This window comes from Melitaea cinxia, chromosome 1 (genome assembly GCF_905220565.1).
Source record: "Melitaea cinxia chromosome 1, ilMelCinx1.1, whole genome shotgun sequence".
NCBI lineage: Eukaryota > Metazoa > Arthropoda > Insecta > Lepidoptera > Nymphalidae > Melitaea > Melitaea cinxia.
In genome coordinates, this window is record NC_059394.1 from 6,615,943 (window position 1) to 6,634,020 (window position 18,078).

Consider the following 18,078-nt stretch of genomic DNA (forward strand, 5'->3'; position numbering starts at 1 on the left):
CTAGATATGCTAAGTATTATCAAAATACGCTTCGGTACATTTTAAAACTAGCGCGTAGTTTTTAGGAGTTTCACTGTCAAAAGTAAATTATATTATGTATTATAATTATTATTATTCTTTAACCACTTGATGTTAATTTTTTTTCTTTCCAATTATATTCACATGTATAAACTATTATTTATATAGCTTAATGTCATATTTTATATTAGTATAATATCGTGTGTACTTTAGTTTTATTACTTTAGGAAAACAGTGCACTGTTAAACTGTTAATTATTGTTTTTGCTGCACTGATTATCACATAAATTGTATCTATTTTTTCTGTAAATAAATAAATAAATAAAAATTATGCAACGTTCAAAATAACGTCTTGACATATTATTATATAGATTCAATTTTTATCACAACTATTTTCTATAGCAGTATTAAAAATATAGAGATTTAAATTATATTTGTAATTTTATATAAAATAATTTCGTCACTCTTATAATCTTGTTGAAGTTATAATATAATTTTATTCTTACATAACGTTTTATCGACTTTGGTTGGTTCGATTAAATCTTTAATAAATTGTACTTTTAATCTATTATCAAGGATCGATATCTATTAAATAGGAATGAGTCCAACAAAATAACACTCTATTTACAACAATGATTAGGTACTCAATATATTTTTTAATTGTTTGCATTGGAATATCAGCTGGTAAGTGTATTTAAAATGTATTTAAATAACGAAATAAAATATAGCAGTGTTAATGTTATCGATAAACGAGTTACGATATAAGTTTTAACTAACTTAAAAAAGACCAGTAAGTAGCCTATGGGTTGTAGTAGGTACTTGATAGTTTCTTCATTGATATCATTATAAACAGTAGATCGATTTTATATTTTTTATACCTATCGCAAGCTAATGAAGTTCTTCCATGCTTAATTTTAAAAGATGTAAGAGTAGAACCAAGAGAAACTGAAAATATTTAATAAAAATAATTCAAAATTTACAGTTAATATAAAACGATAGTAGGAATAAGTATGGAGGGAAAACTTATTTGTTACGTTTAACTTCTTTATGATTTTTAGGTCTGATCGAAACCGAATCTGCTTCTTAGTTTAATTCTCTTTTATTTTGAAAATGGGGCCAGGGACCTGGCCCTGGAGATATTTTCTATTCATATCTTTCTACTTTTTGTTTTCTCTCCTATTCGTTCTCGTACTGGAAAATATTTCTATTTTTATATATTTATGCAGCTGATATTTATACAATATTATTTATCTTACAGCTCTCCCAGCTGATCCTGTTATAAGAAAACTAGATCCAAACTTACGCTTCAAATATGAAACGGATGGCAGTGGAAAAAACGTATTAGTCGATACATGGATGAAACTGAGTGATTTGGCCGCTACAGCAAGATTCAACCCTATTGCAACAAACTCCTATAATTTATTTACCAGGTAAATAATATATTATTTTTAACGCTTACAGTGTGTAATAAAATTCAATTCAACAACGTTTGCAGTGATATAATACACCTAAATAATTTTTACATTATTTATGCACACTGTTCGTGTTAACAGATTTCAAAGTTTTAATAAATTACCCAAATATAAAATACCATTGTTATTATTGACGATTATTATATAATTAAGAAATGCTGCAATAATACAATGATGTACTTCAACATTAAGTCGAATATGTCTACCTATTTACCTAATTATAATGTCGACAACATTGATTTTCGGTAAAACTCGAATGAGTTTATGTGGCATCTTATTATTAGTGACTTTAATTTATATTCGTTCATGTATCTTAGTAGTGAAAAAATAAATAAATAATATTCTTAGTAAATAAGCTAATGAAATTATTTACGTGCGTTTATAAGTTTAAGGTTTATCATAATTTAATTTACTAATTTCCAGACAAAATCCAACTATAAGCCAAAATTTACTATTTAATAATATTCCTAATCTTCTGGCTTCAAACTTTGATAGCAGTAAAAGGACTGTAATTCTCATTCATACTTGGAGAACTCAAGTTATTTCGGACTTTAGTATAACACTTGTTCCTGGTTTGTATAAAATAATTACTTTATATGTCAAATAAGTAAAAGTCATACATAAATATAAATAAATTTATATTCTGAAAAGACCCAAAATTTAAAAATCATTACATCACATACGGCAAAGCTCATATCGGCGGGTAGTAGGGTTTTTGTTGTATCAACTTTATCAATTACATAATACTTGCAAACTACAGAAGCACCTGTTCTCACATACTAAATTCGAAATTTGGAGCTAATTAGAAAAAAAATGAATTAACTGTATTTTTCCACAACTTTCGAAATAAAGTTTCTTTCTACACATTTCGAAATAAATCTATTTGTAATGGATATTTTTTGAAAATGGTACAAACTCAAAATTATTTAGTACGATTTTTTATTTAGACTTGGCTTGAATATGGATTAAATTTGTTCCAATACTCAAGAGGAGCAATAAAAAGTTTTATTCTAAAAATTTAAAGGTATTATCTTTTTTGAATATTACCTCCAGAAGTGCATTATTTATTTACTTATAGGTACCATTTTATTTAACAGGAGCCCTTGTATAATTAAAAAACGTAACTCAGTTTTGGTAATAAAAAATGTTTGGTTTTTTGCAGCACTATTAGCCGCAGCAGATTTAAATGTCATCCTGGTAGACTGGACCGCCGGTAGTAATACCATAAACTATCCTGTTCTTATCGATAATTGTGTCGAGTCTGGACGGGCTGTTGCGCTATTTATTGACTGGCTTAATCAATCAACTGGTTCCTCACCATCGCAATTCCATATTATAGGCCACGGCTTTGGCGGTCATCAAGCCGGTATAGCAGCAAGATATGTACAAGGAGAAGTTGGATACGTAACAGGTATATTTATTCCATCATATTGTATGCAAAAAGTATTTCTACATCATCTCAGCAAATGTACAATTTTCTTTCAAGTGTTGTTGGCATAACTTTCTTTATATATCTTGTCCAATAATAATAATAATAATCATCATCATCATCATTTTAGCCTATAACAGTCCACTGCTGGACATAGGCCTCCACAAGTTTACACCAAAAATGGCGCAAACTAATGTGTGTGCCCCATAGTCACCACGTTGAGTAGGCAGGTTGGTGACCGCAGGGCTGGCTTAACGAAGACTCTGCTCAAACCAGCAGTTGGATGGTTATCCCGCCATCGGTCGGTTTTACAAGTTCCAAAGTCGATTTTTATTTATTGTTTTTTGTTATTATTACTCTTACCTCAACGCCGTTTTTTGTTTTTATACGTCTTAAGGTTGAGTGGTAGATGAGGCTGTATAGTTTTAAGCCCATCGAAGTTATTTTAAGTTGTGTAATAAAGTTTTAAAATAAAAATAAATAATTTTGTAGCATTGGATCCATCATTTTATGGATGGCTAAACCACAATTACCGCCTCCAGCCTGAGGATAGCGCGTACACAGAAGTTATCCACACAAATGCTGGTATGAGTGGATATCTTGGAGACTTAGGTCACGTAGATTTTTATCCTAATGGAGGAGAATCAATGCCTGGGTGCAGCTCACACGCCTGTGATCACGCGAGAAGTTACTTTTACTTTGCGGAATCTGTACTTTCTGGAGGTTTTACCGGCAGACAATGTTCAAGCTATTTAGCTGCTATTTTCGGAATTTGTTCATTACCAGGAAGGTTACAAATGGGTGGATTAACACCTAAGACTGGGTAAGTTCTTAAATTTGTTAAAAATATAGTTATAACAAGAGAAAAGGTTAACTACTATATATACATATATTTTTCTATTTCAGACAATCTGGCATATATACTGTTGATACGAATGCCACTCCACCATATTCAAGAGGTTGAATAATTTGAGTGTACCAACTAAGTCAATTAATGACCTACCACTTGTTACTTTTTTAATATCGATTGTAATTATTTACTTGCTGTTTTTTGATGATATGTATACGAATACGAACTTTTGTATGTAATTGCTTTAAGTTTCTGATCGTGGTTATAAATAAAGTTATTTTTCTCTACATAAGGAATTCATTTAAGAAAATCTTCAGCCATTCATGTTAGCAGTTACACTAACCATTGTTTTTTAGTAATTCATTTCTTTGTATATTTCAAATATTTTATTTGTACGTTATTCTTAGTAACTGCAATAACTGTTCGTCACAAGTAATTATTAAAATTTGTCTTCCTGAGTGATGGATTACTTACTCGGGTCATTAATAACTTGTTTCAAATTAATGCTAATTTCTTTAATTTAAATATCTTAATATATATAAATCTCGTATCACAATGTTTGTCCTCAATGGACTCCTAAACTACTTAACCGATTTTAGTCAAATTTGCACACCGTATGCATGTTGATCCAACTTAAAAGATAGGCTATATTTTATTTTGATATATTATGTTATTATTATATTTCAGAAAAAAATAAGGTGATACGAAGTTCGCCAGGTCAGCTAGTGTAAATATATAAATACAGGAACCTGAAGAAGAAATAAAATAAAAAGCTTTTAAAATATTAAAATAAAGTAAGAATGACAAGTGTTTGGAAAAATAAATATTATTTTTTAAAGCAGCTGCATTAAGACATAGTTGTATTTGTGCAATATTTTTTCATGGCTTAAGCAGTTACAACGACAGGAGGCTCTACATGGTAAAATTTACCACATAGTGCATAAATTTGAAAATATTTAGGGTTTCTGCTTAATTTTGTGCTGCTCTGCTTTTTAAAGTGTGGGTCGCTGATGATCGTGCACCATATTCACAGGGATAAAAATTAAATAAAGGTTGGAATTCATTGTACTGAAACGTATTCTAAAGTATTTTATAAACGAATTCGAACACTGACAAATAAAATATTTGAAATATTTAAAGACCAAAGAAAAATTTTGTATATGCTCTAATCTTTTTTTTAATAGATTAATATAAGTATAAAGATATCAATTTCGGTCGTTTCAAATAGTTTTGTAAGGAAACTGCTAGCAATAGGCAGCAATGTCAATTAATAAACGATAATAAATGATAAATATAGATACTCTTTAGGTGATTAATAATTATTTTAATTACGTTGATAAATGAAAATGGCAAAGATTGATAAATGACCTTAAAACAATGAAAATGAATTATTAGGAAACGTTGTACCATTTTGTACCGATTTGACGTTTAAATAAACAAAATATAGGTACACCATTACATAGTACAAAACAAAGTCGCTTCCCGCTGTCTGTATGCTTAGATCTTTAAAAATACGCAACAGATTTTGATGCGGTTTTATTTAGTAAATAGAATGATTCCAGAGAATGGTTTATATGTATGATACATGCATACTATAATAGAGAAACACTGATAGTTTTAGAGGTTTCTAATGTGAGGTCGTAAATTAACACATTTTTTGCGCTTATAGTGCAAATATTTATTTTATATTCTATATTTAGTATCAGTATTACACCCGTGCGAAGCCGAGCGGGTCGCTAGTAAAGTATCATCGTCTCCCTGCCCTTATCCCAGTTATGAAGGGTCAGCACATCATATTTTCCTCTTACATTCCTCTCTATTATTCGTCTCCTCAGCGCTTACTCCTTTATTTCTCAGCTACCTCTTAAGTAGTAGCTTTCTTGCTAGTAAAGTATATTTAAACATAATTGTAGCTTCCCTTAACACACCTAAAAAACAAAAACAAAAAAAAAAAAAATTAAAATCTTTAGATTTGGAGAAGGTAATGAGTAGAGTTGAATATTGTTAATAGATTTAAAAGTGATAACTGACCTAATTACTATTTTTAATTCATAAACAATTAAATTTCAAAGATATTTTAAAAGGAAATTTCAATATCTCATATGTTGACTTCTGAAGCAGCTGCCGCTGCAGCTTCAATTTAGCTGGTGCTATCATTGCTGTAGAATAAAATGTTGCTCTATAACGGGCATTTGCACAGGTTTTAGCGTGATTGTGTGAGCATGATAAACTACAACTGAACTCATAAAATGTACAGTTTTTATTTTAAATAATACATTTAAAATGAAAAATAGGTAAAGTAAGTTTGCAAACGTTACCAATACAATTATTCCGTAGCGTGCATTTCATTTAGGCAGAAAGGCACTGCCTACCTTGGCATGTTACTAAATAGATATATAAAACATGAATATTACAATTATTTTTGAATACATATTTTTGAAAAGACATAAACCATAATTTAATTTAAATCCGCTTCAAAAATACCCGCCGTCATATATGCGATATCAGCGCTTCGTACGCATCGACGACGAGCCTTTTATGAAACTTCTGCCTATAATCGCTTAACAAATGTTAGCGATGACAGTAAGACATTATATAATCCTACAATTTTATAATGTCGCACGCGTCATATGGAATACGAACAAAGTATTGTGTTTTTAACATTGGTCGGTTTAACAATGAAATTAGGCACAGCCTAAGAACACACGAAATTATCAGAGTGCCTTATGAGGTCACTATGTCTATCCAGAAACTGATTTGTTTGCTAGGTATCTAGGTAGGTTGGTTGTTGTACGTGTATTTGTATGCCTGCATTATTATAAGTATAAATGCACTTTACGTGTCCAATAATTTACTTGTCTGTTCTTGAAATTATCTAAAAGCCTCTATTCCCAACAAAATTAAAATAAATTAGGAGAAAATTGCGAGAAAGTAACTGCAGAGTGGCTGTTCATATTTTTTTTGACTGCCTACCCTGTCTAAAAACTTTGTGCACGCCACTGCAATTATTGTATACCATTAGGTTTGCAGTGCTGTAGGTAGAAGACTTATCAAAATTGTTTTTGTAAAGTCTTCCAGCTGTGAGATTCAAATTGCAGGTTCTTCAGCCCAAAATGGAGGTAGTCGCACGCTGATACGAAAAACGTCAGTTTTGTTATGAGATGTAATTAAATATTTTTCAGTATGTTCCCCACCTTGTCTTTACATTTTGTATTAAATTTAAATGCTTAGTTTTTCAATACGGGTTATTCTTTTTCAATACGGAGTCACTAGTGTAGTGGAGATTTTATTAATTCTTGTTATTTATATTTGGTTAAATTATAATCCTATTATTAATTCACTAACTTATTCATTGAGTTAAACGACAGCAAAAGTAAATTACATGAAAAATAAAAATGGCACGTAAATCAAAAAGATGTAAAATAATTAATAAATAATTATTTTTATAACATTTAATTTTTTTTTAATTAGACAAATCAAATGAGGTTTTATGCTAAGACCGTAAAAAGGTTTTACGTGTGTGAGTATGCAATACCTTATATTGTTAAAGTATACGTATTTTTCTAAATTTCTGTACGTATTAAACGTATTCAATCAGTTATAGTTTATCATAGCTAGAATTTCTATATATTTTTAATTTATTCAATTATTTTATTTTGTTTAAAAATTATACATGGACTAGCGAACCCGGCAGAAGTTGTCCTGCCCGGAAAACAGCTGCCAAATTTGATAGCTTACATAGTGATAGCAGCGCCACCTACCGGGTCTACTTGAGATAAAAACTATTCTATTTCCCAAGTTTGACCAAGTTGGTACGACCCCGGAGGCGAAGCCCCGGAGAAGAAAGCCCGGGTAAAGAGGGCAACCTCGAGGCCCGTACCCAGACAGACCTTCGGGCCTGTCAGGAAGACCCACACACCAAGTTTGACCAAATTACAGATGCTTAAAAAATTTGATAAAAATTGGTTCAGTAGTTTCGGGGTTACATAACGATAGAAGCACCACCTACCGGATCCGATTGAGATAAATGTAATGTATGGGTTGGTGACCGCAGGGCCGGCTTTGACGCACCGAAGACGTTATAATATATTTATTATCATAATACATAAAATTATAATATATAATTGTAGGTTAACTCATTACTCATAACTTCACTTAAATTTCATGTTGAATTTTATTTATTTACTATGGATTTGATAATGTTAGTAATTACTGCTGTCGACTCCTAAGATCGTAGCAGTAACGATAAATACCAGCAAATCTAAAAAAAATTGCAAAAGTTTCAAAAAAATATGACCGAAAATTACATACAAATTTGCTCACCTTAATACAAACGTATTTAAATATAAGTAGAAATGTTTAGAATTCCTAATTGTGGGTAACACAAAAATAAAAAAAATCGTACATATTAAAAATAGCATGGTGTCGTCTCCTGTCAAAGATTTTCATTGTAATATGAAACTTTGAATAGTTACGAGTCTCTGTAAAGAACTCACTATAGACGGCGCCACGGTTCGCTTAAACCGAAAGTAAAAAATCATCATATCAAAAGTTTCGCTCTAGCGAGTATATCGTTCCATAGCTTAATTGGCTAGAGCGTCGACACGGTATGTCGAAGACGCGGGTTCGAATCCCGCTGGAGCGGTCAATTTTTGATATGATATTCAAAAATAAGTAGAACTGTCAAACAGCGGAATTTATTAGAAGGTTACCGTTTTAACCCCTTAGATATAATAAATACCTTAAAACTGGTGTAAGCAGTTTTAAGCTACTTTTCCTATTTGTTTCATTTGTCACGCAAATATTTTTTAATTACTGTAGATATATTCGTATTTACGTAAGCAAATCACTTTATGATAATTAATATTTTAGATATTAAAAAAAATACAGATTAGAATCTTTTTTTATCAACCCGATAATAAAAAGAATAATGATAGTTAATTACAGTAATTTTTAATTATTAATAATTATATCAAACTTATTCATTGAATACATTTTTGTTCATCATGTTACCGTTTCTAATAGTTTTGTGTATAGCGGCTTGTTCTGGTAAGTTCTATTAAAAAGGTAATATTTTTATATACTTTATTTATTGCTATTGTAATAAACATAAACCTAGGAAGAATATTTTTACGTTACATTGGTTAATTGAAAATTTTGATATATTTAATAATAATTTCTAGCACTACCATCAAATCCAATCCTAAGGAAGTTGGATGATGGACCACGTTATCAGTATGTTGGTGATTCAAACGGAGAGATCCACCTGGAGGATCTATGGGTGTCGTTGAGTGATTATTTAAATATAGCAAGATTCAGACCCGAAGTATCCAATGTATACTTTTTATACACCAGGTAGTAAATATATAAGAACTAAGTGTTAGACTAGTCTAGACTTAAATATATTAAATTAGCTAACCCTGCGAACTTTGTACTGACATTTTTCCTTGACTTTGGTCAGGCTTAACGAACAAGTTCAGGCTTTAACGAACGCAAAAAAATAATAATCCAATTATTTGATGCTGTCCTTCGAAAGTTTGAGCGTACATTTCAGCATACATTTCGATTTATTTTTATTATTATTATTATTTATATTAATTTTCAGATCATTATATGTTTTGCCTTCATATATTTCTAACACATAGGTACATAAACATTCTTAAGTTAAAATTATTTGTGAATACATAAATCTATATTTGAATTTGCTCAAAACATGAAGTTTATCTAACGGCATTTTTTTCTACCGTCGAAAATGAAATGAGCATTAAGATCAGCGAGCATTAAGATCAGTTTATGAATTTTATGAGTATTTTATGAATTTCAGAGAAAATCCGAATAATGGTCAAATTATATTTAGAAATGAAAACTGGTTGTCTTTAACTAACTACAAGAGCTTAAGAAGAACTATTGTTCTTATCCACGGATGGAGAAATTCAGCTTCATCGGAGTTTAACAATGTCCTTATACCCGGTATGAAAAAAAAAAATAAACTACGCGTAAATGACAATGCTGTTATTTAAATTTGAATAATTTTGCATGAGCCAAACGATTGGTAGTCGTAAATTACGTGTTTTACACATGAAATGATATTGTTTAATATAACGTTAAATATTTTATCCAAAATACTCAAAATAAAGTTCAAGCTCTTCACTAAAAATTATTAGCAGTATAATTATTATCTTAATAATGCATTTAATTTTGCAGCTCTTCTGGCTGCGGAAGATGTTAATGTAATAGTAGTAGACTGGAGCGTTGGAGCAGGTTCCCTAAGTTACAGACAAGTGAATTTCAATTGTATAACTTCCGCTGCCGCGGTAGCCGACTTTATTAAATGGTTGAACCAAGCAAGTGGCTCAACACTTAGTCAGTATCATATCATTGGTCATGGAGTCGGTGGACATCAAGCAGGTATCATAGGAAGAAACTTGGACCGCGACGTACCATACATTACTGGTAAGAATATTTTAAATAATTTAGTTTTATATAGAACATATAATAATAATAAAAATAATAAATGAAATTAATGATATTTATTAACTACTAGCTGCCCGCGTGGAAGACATGATTTCGATTGTTTCGTTTTCTCTCGTTAAAAATATACCCTATGTCACTCGGTGATAACGTAGCATTCCACAGGTGAAATAATGAAATAAAATTGGATCAATTCTTTTAAGTTTATCCGTTACAAATAAAGAAAAATAATTGTGTTTGTTCGCAAACGAAAAAAACCGACTTCAATTATAACTAATACAACGTAAGTAGACGAAAAAAATTAACAAATGCACTAGTCGTCCTACGATTATCGAGGGTTTCCTTTGATTTTTCTAGGATTCCATCATCAGATCCTGGTTTCCTTATCATGGTACCAAACTAGAGATATCTCCTTTCCAACTAAAAAAGAATTATGAAAATCGGTTCATAAACGACGGAGTTATCCCCGAACATACATAAACAAAATATATATAAACGGTCGAATTGAGTAAGAGGTTGCTTTTTAACCAACTTCAAAAAAGGAGGAGGTTACTCAACTCAATTCGACCTAACTTAAATTCCTTAAAATTAAAAAGATAGACCAATTTTTGGTATGGCAAGTCTTAAACTGATTAACTTTTAGTAATCTTATTAAAATAAGATAAGAATTGAGTGTTAAACATAGGAATAGTATTAATTTTAATGACTGATATATAAATTATATAAGCAAGTTTTTTACCATTTAATAGTAAAATGCATACAATAAAAACCATTTTTGCCTGTTTGATCTTATTGAGGTTTTTATAAAATAAGCAATATTAACGTAATCAAGTAGATAAGAAATTATTACTACAAAATAATGAACATATCTGCTTTTAGATGGCGTTACGTACTTTACTGCTTTTAATTATTTTATAGATGAACAATTAATTTTATCATATTCTTATTTATAAAAGTTGATTTAGTAGTTTTTTGAATTTTGAGCGAAGATTCATACCTATATAACGTTTTATATGTGTATGGTATTACATATAATTATGTATAATTGTTTATTGCTTTACGACTTAGAACATAATCAGCTTTTGTTGAAAAACTTTTCTGTAGAAGTTTTATACTTAAACAACTTGAAAAAAGAAACATTGTAACAAAAACTTCAGTTTTAGTAGTTCAGTAACTAACACATAAGCCTTGAACAGTTCTTGTTTTGTCTTCTTGATAGTATAAAGCAAACAATTGTTATTGTAAAATTTAAGGCATAGTAAATTAGTAATCCAGTTCATTAGTTAGTCTATTTCATAGACATTTAGTCAACGACGTGTTGGCGTAGCGGTTACAGCAGTGGCTGTTGAGCAGGCGGTCGCTAGTTCGATCACGCTCACGACAGACATTTAGTCATCACCATCAGTATTGGCCATATGTTTTTGTGGTCTGGGCGTTTGTGCTTGTATGCTGTGTTTCCGGACATCCGACACAGGAGACAATCCTACTGGGGCCGTTGAGTGTGAAGAGTTTATTTATTTACTAGTAACAGATACGCGAGCTAGTCTTTTTTAAAACTTTTAATGAAATTTTAGGTCTTGATCCGGCTCTAATTGGATGGGTTAACCATATTGACCGATTCAGATCCAACGATGCGTGGTATACTGAAGTTATCCACACCAACTATGGAATCTTTGGATACATAGGCGATCTTGGTCTAGTTGATTTTTATCCGAATGGAGGCATTTCGATGCCCGGCTGTGATTCGAATAGCTGTGACCATGCAATGGGCTACCACTATTTCGCAGAATCTATTTCCTCCGGAGGATTTACTGGCACAGAATGTTTAAATTACTACGCAGCTGTTTTAAGAATGTGCTTCAGTGACAAAACTTTGAAAATGGGTGGACTTACTCCAAAGAACGGGTATGTTTTGTAGTCAGTATCTTTTTAAACATTTTATATTTAACTAGTGTTTATCTTTATTATTTTTTTACAGACACTATGGTGTATACTACCTCGAAACAAACGCTGATGCTCCATACTCAAAAGGCTAAACGAAGAAATGTATTCAGTTAAAGTTTTATAACAATATTTTTCAAAAATCTAAATCCAATAAAGAAAATTTAAAAACTTTCGTTAAATAAAGAAACGTCATTTTTAAAAATTTTTTATTACACTACTAATTAATTTTTATGATAAAAACAACTATACGATTATTAAAGCAATAAATAGGAGAAAATACATCGCTTACTTTTTATAAAAGAAAGCGTTAACACGTTGGCAAGCTAAAGTTAATCTACAAAATGCATTTTTTTTGTACTTAAATATGCCGACATCTAAGTCTATCACAATTGGTTGGGATGTTTCAAATATTTTGCTCCTCTTTGGGAAATCTCTTGCGGCGCAGAAGTCGTGCTCACTATAGTTGTCTTGTTCTTCACCGGGATGTCTAGAAGACTGCTGAGGAATGCAACACTCTCTCCGACTGTTTGGTATATATTTAAAAGGAACGTTTCTGCTTCGGAAGTATTGTTGTCTTCCGTGGTATTTTCTTCCGTTGTTCTGAAAAATTGATATTATTTAATAAACAAAATAGTAGTAATAAATAAATACATACGATGACTTTTTTTTTGTGCTGAGAAATAGTTTATTTAAAAAACTATGGGGTGTCATGGGACACCAGGTAGTTCCTTCGAAAAGTATAGAAGCAACACAATTTGAAAAAAAAAATTGAATTTTATATATATTTTCTAGTTCTTGTTTTTTTTTTTTACTTTGTTGATTGGTTTTTAATTAAGTACATAAAAGTATTTAGGAAATTTAGTATTTTAGGAAATAACAAATACCGTAAAATAAAATAAATCAAACAAAATAATTATATAATAATAATACAAACTATTAAGTGAAATAAAAAAACATGTCTTTATTTATTTTTGTCGACAGTATAAAATTACATAAATAATTTAAAAAAGTTAACTAGTAATATTTTAGTTTTACAAACGTCATATTATACAGTCGTGTGACTGATATTACGTCACTTCCGTTATATATTTTTCTTACTGTTTTAGTATCACGTTTTTTCATTTCGGTCGCTCAGTCAAATGTCAAGTCTGCCGTAAGGAACTTCGTTCCAATAAAAAAAAGAAACAATCAAATTATGAAACATAAATCTTAGAACTGATGAATGAACATAAAGTAGATTCGATATATCAATTTTTTTTTTAATTTGTACAAATTACTAAAGCTTTACGTTGTTATTGACTCTTAAAAATCAAGGTTTTAAGCATGAAAAATATATAATTTTGTTTTTCAGTTCTTAAGGTAGTGAGGAGTTTGTTATCAACTTACTCTTCAGGCTCAGCAGGTGGATCTTCCATTTCCATTCCACCAGTAGTAGACTTGAAACATCCGATAGGGAAATCCAATTGCGCCTCTCCTAGTAACCTGGGTTCTAGTTCTAAACAACCTCGAAGACCATCAGAAGTAGGCGCTAGGTCACTGAACTTAGCACATACTTGTGCAAATTTACCAAACACTTCTAAACATATTGGTGCTGGATTTTTTCCTATAAAAGTATTAATATACGTTATTGTTAAAATTATTTTTTAAATACTTAATGTATAAGGATATAAAATTTATTAAAACTTATTTTCAATGCTATAATTTACTTATGAAGATATTTGAACTATTTTGATAGATTATTATTATGTATCTTAAAGTAAGCTGTAAGGCTTAGTTAGAAGGCGATTGATTATATTATAACTGATTTTTTTAAGAGAAAGAAAAATTATTAACACATTATTGTTTATATTATATTGTTTTAAGATTATATCTTAATGACTGACACTCACACAATATTGATATACACTTTCACGGGTTCGCTTTCTTAAAGAAATTCTGTTACGCAAACAAAAATTTGAAGTAGGCAACTCGAAATTTTTGCTCAATTATTATATAAATTATTATAATTTACCCTGAATCTTAGAAGAATGTATAAGATTTTTGCCATACGATACGTTAACCGAAAATCCGTCCTCCGGTGATACATATTTCATGTGAACGCAACCTGCAATTTGAAAATTAAGTATAAATGTATAAATATCTTATTACACGGTCTGATATTTGAAATATACTAAAGTTTAAAAATCCAGATAATATTTACTGCTGGGCAAAGATTTTTCAGTAGATTTTATTGAAGAATTTGTGAATAAAAAATGCCGTAAAATGGCGGTTGTTTTTAGGAGTTTTATTATAGACCCTGAAGAGGTGATTTCAAAACATGACTACATGAATTTAAAGTCTCAATCATACATTATAACGGCTTGGCTTATTTATAATTAAAGCAAAGTATATATTAGAGTAGATTATTAGAAACAGTTCAGTTTTAGAAAAACTGTTCTTGTTGAGAAATAACATTTAGGTTTTACGAATATAATTAAAACTTAATAGCACATGTATTTTTCTAGTTAAGAACTAATATCACTTAATTACTTCAGCTTATCGCAGTCGACTGCTGGACATAGGCCTCCACAAGTTCGCGCCAAAAATAGTGTGAACTCATGTGTGTTGCCCATAGTCACCACGCTGGGCAGGCGGGTGTGTGACCGCAGGGCTGGGTTTGTCTTTGGCCTGTGTATTTCAAAGCCAGAAGTTAGATAGTTATCCCGCCATCGGTCGGCTTTTTAAGTTCCAAGGTGATAGTAGAACAGTGTTTTCCTTTAGTGGCCTACTAACAACAACAATACTTACTAATCTATAACTATATACTTACCTTAAGTACTTATTCATTTAAATCTAAAATCGCGTGGGTTTTTTCATTTCTTAAGCATATTTTCACTGAAAGAAATATGCAGCATATTTTCACTGAAAAAAATATGCTTAAGAAACTTAATAATATGATATAAACATGCAATATTCGATACCTATTATAATTTATAGGTATTTTTCAAAGAAAGTCTATCTCTTATAAATAAATAATCTATACAATTTTCTATTTATTTTTTACGCATTACAAGTATCGAGAAAAGTAATAAGCATTATGTATAATGAAGGCGAAAACATGCGGGATATCTAATTCACTTTTACTTAATTTCACTTATTTTTACGATGACGCGTTAGCGCAGCTGGTATACCACTGATTGTTGTGTTGGCTGTTGCGGGTTCGATGCCTTTACATAACAAAACTTTTGTAAAGGTATATGCCGTGACCTGAGTGTTGCTTGTAGGGAACAAGTAAATCCTACTGGGAGCGGTAAGTGTAAGGAGTTCGCCATTATCTTTATACTCACCAGGTCCTCCAAGATCAATGAATGTTATATTAAAGTCAACGCAACACACGCAGGCCGGCCCTTTGCACATACAGTTCCTATTGGGTTGATCATTTCGCAGTTCGGGCACCTCGATTAGCTTTTTCCCATCTTCCCAGTCGAAATAATCTAAACAGACATAAGCAACATAAAATGTTTATTTTCTTCAATCTAAAATGGTGTTAATATATATACAAGTAATTTTGTAGAAAAAGCTACGGATTTGGTCATAAAAATTATTGATCGTTAAAAAAACTATCCTTTAAATTTCAATTAACCTTGTTTAGCTGAAAGAGATTCCTCTTCAGTTCACTGATTGCATAAAATCAAGATCAAAAATATTTAGAAAGAAAAATGTAATAACGATCAGTATAATTAAACTTTGTTTGTAAGTAGACCATTACTTTAGTTCAGCTTATAATATATATTTTTAGAATTTTTTTGAAATTAATGATACAGCTTTAGAACTTAACATGTTAGAAATTAATAATAATTAATGTCAAGTTAGTCTTTTCCGAAATCAGTCCGAAACCCTAAAAGCATTTTTATATTCCGTATAATTAGAGATTCAGTCATCTACACCACAACCACAAAAAAGATAAAAAAAAACTACAAATAAAAAAATACAAAGTTTGTCTATTAAAAAGCCTAATCAGGGTCAATTTCATTGTAATATTCTTTATGTGAGAAAGCGTTTGTGTTGAGGAGGGTCATGGATTATAAAAAAAAAGTTGCTACTCATAACATTATTCATATAACTAGCACAGTCATCATAATACTATCATATTTCATTATCATATTTGTGTCTCAACAATATTATGACATACACATTAGTGTCACATTATTAATTTAATGACATAATCAGCCTTCAGCCTGAATAATATTTTGATGCATAATAATAATCGCTGGTTACCCGCGTTAAAATTGGCGTTGAGTTTTTACTAGGATATATAGAATTTTGACAGAAATTTTATACTTATTGTGTCAAAAGCCTATCTCTGATCAACAAAGTGACAAATATATAGAATAAAGAAATTTACCGTATATTGCATTGTACTAATTCTTTGGTATCATCTTTATATCTTAGACTATCGAAAGCTATTTCAACAAATAAATATCAAACATCTTATACATATACATATACGCCTAAAATAGGCATAAGTTAAAATTAATCTTATTCAGAGATAAATTTAAAGCTTTTTACTTTCACAAATTGAGTCGCTTTCACTCAACGTAAACGGTTATCGGTCGGTCACTTGAACACAAAGATCAGTCATTAACCCTTCTGAGTCTTATATAACGACACTCGAGCTCCGAATTAGATAATAAGTTACGGTAATAAATTTCTAATTGTTTTGTATAAGTTACAGATTCATAATATTGAGACGATGCTTTTGATATTTAATGTTTGTGTATGTACAATACACGCAGTAATTTGCAATGAAGATAAGTTTGTTTAAGCTATACACAATCCATATAGACCACACTACATAAACAAAACGACTACAATCACAATATCAAGCAAGGAAAACGAAAAAAAAAAAAATTAAGTTTTATTTTGTAATATATTCACAATAAATCTGTTTGAAAAAAGTCATAACTTGTTTAAAGTAATAAAATAAATTATTTTTTGTCACACCTTATATTTACATAGTTGAGCAGAGATCGTAAAATTTAATTAAGAATATTATGTTTCAATTGGACTATAATTTAATTTATTTCAGTTAATATTATTGTAACGTCATTAAACAAAAAATAATATCATTCACAATTTAATTAAGTATAAACAGTTTATAATAGCTTTCCGCATTCGATCCTAATTAAAACTAAACGATCAACAAAAAAATCTAAAAAGGCATTCTACTAATATACTATATATCAATCAAATTAAATTTCGAAACAAAAAAGGTATGACAATCGTACTCACCTAAAATGCTTGCACTGTTAGCAAATGCAAATAATACAACAATGAGCGAAAGCGCCACTTTAGCCGACATTTCGTACATACGATGGAAAATGAAAATTAATTAAAGTTTTTAATGCTAGTCTTGATACGTTTCGAAAGAGGTGAGCGTCACCAACGCTGAGCCAACACTGGTCCTTTCCTCGGATCTCGGGCCGGTTTCTCCACACTCACAATAGAAGGTGAAATTTTAAATAAAGCATAACGCAGTATAGTAATGACATGCACCAATGAGGTGCACTTAGAAAGCTAGATAGGTTCCAGTAATAAACCTACATTATTAATTATTTTCAAGTTGTTAAAATGATACGAAACTATAAACATTTAATACAAACTGTGTCGGTAAGAACAAACTAAGCTTATTGCATGTCGATTCTAACTGTTTGTGTTGCTTATTGTTGCAAAAAAAAAAAAAAACGGAAGTTGAATATTAATATTCCGAGAACATAAAAACATTAAATGCTATTTAAAAAACAAACATTACTAAGGTTGTAGAAATTGATTTCGGCTTTCACCAATCATACATACATTCAATACGATACATAAGTAATACGTGTATCGTAAAGTAAATTACGTACTTACAGTGAT

The 18,078-nt window shown here is 30.3% G+C and overlaps 3 protein-coding genes across 3 annotated transcripts; 2 read left to right on the forward strand and 1 right to left on the reverse strand.

The window, feature by feature from the left end:
- Positions 1–649: 649 nt before the first annotated feature.
- Positions 650–4,055, forward strand: LOC123659183 (pancreatic triacylglycerol lipase-like). The gene is made up of 6 exons (XM_045594468.1): positions 650–701; positions 1,276–1,447; positions 1,913–2,061; positions 2,652–2,900; positions 3,411–3,741; positions 3,825–4,055. Exons 1-6 carry the CDS (start codon positions 650–652, stop codon positions 3,880–3,882), a joined length of 1,011 nt encoding a protein of 336 aa, XP_045450424.1. The 3' UTR covers positions 3,883–4,055.
- Positions 4,056–8,774: 4,719 nt separating this feature from the next.
- On the forward strand, positions 8,775–12,379 carry LOC123659272 (pancreatic triacylglycerol lipase-like). The gene is made up of 6 exons (XM_045594539.1): positions 8,775–8,817; positions 8,952–9,123; positions 9,593–9,738; positions 9,973–10,221; positions 11,814–12,144; positions 12,218–12,379. The coding sequence occupies exons 1-6, from the start codon at positions 8,775–8,777 to the stop codon at positions 12,273–12,275; spliced, it is 999 nt and encodes a 332-aa protein (XP_045450495.1). The 3' UTR covers positions 12,276–12,379.
- On the reverse strand, positions 12,373–17,524 carry LOC123668364. The gene is made up of 5 exons (XM_045602130.1): positions 17,455–17,524; positions 15,510–15,656; positions 14,195–14,287; positions 13,570–13,786; positions 12,373–12,783 (listed from the first exon to the last, which is right to left on the reverse strand). The coding sequence occupies exons 1-5, from the start codon at positions 17,522–17,524 to the stop codon at positions 12,567–12,569; spliced, it is 744 nt and encodes a 247-aa protein (XP_045458086.1). The 3' UTR covers positions 12,373–12,566.
- Positions 17,525–18,078: the final 554 nt, after the last annotated feature.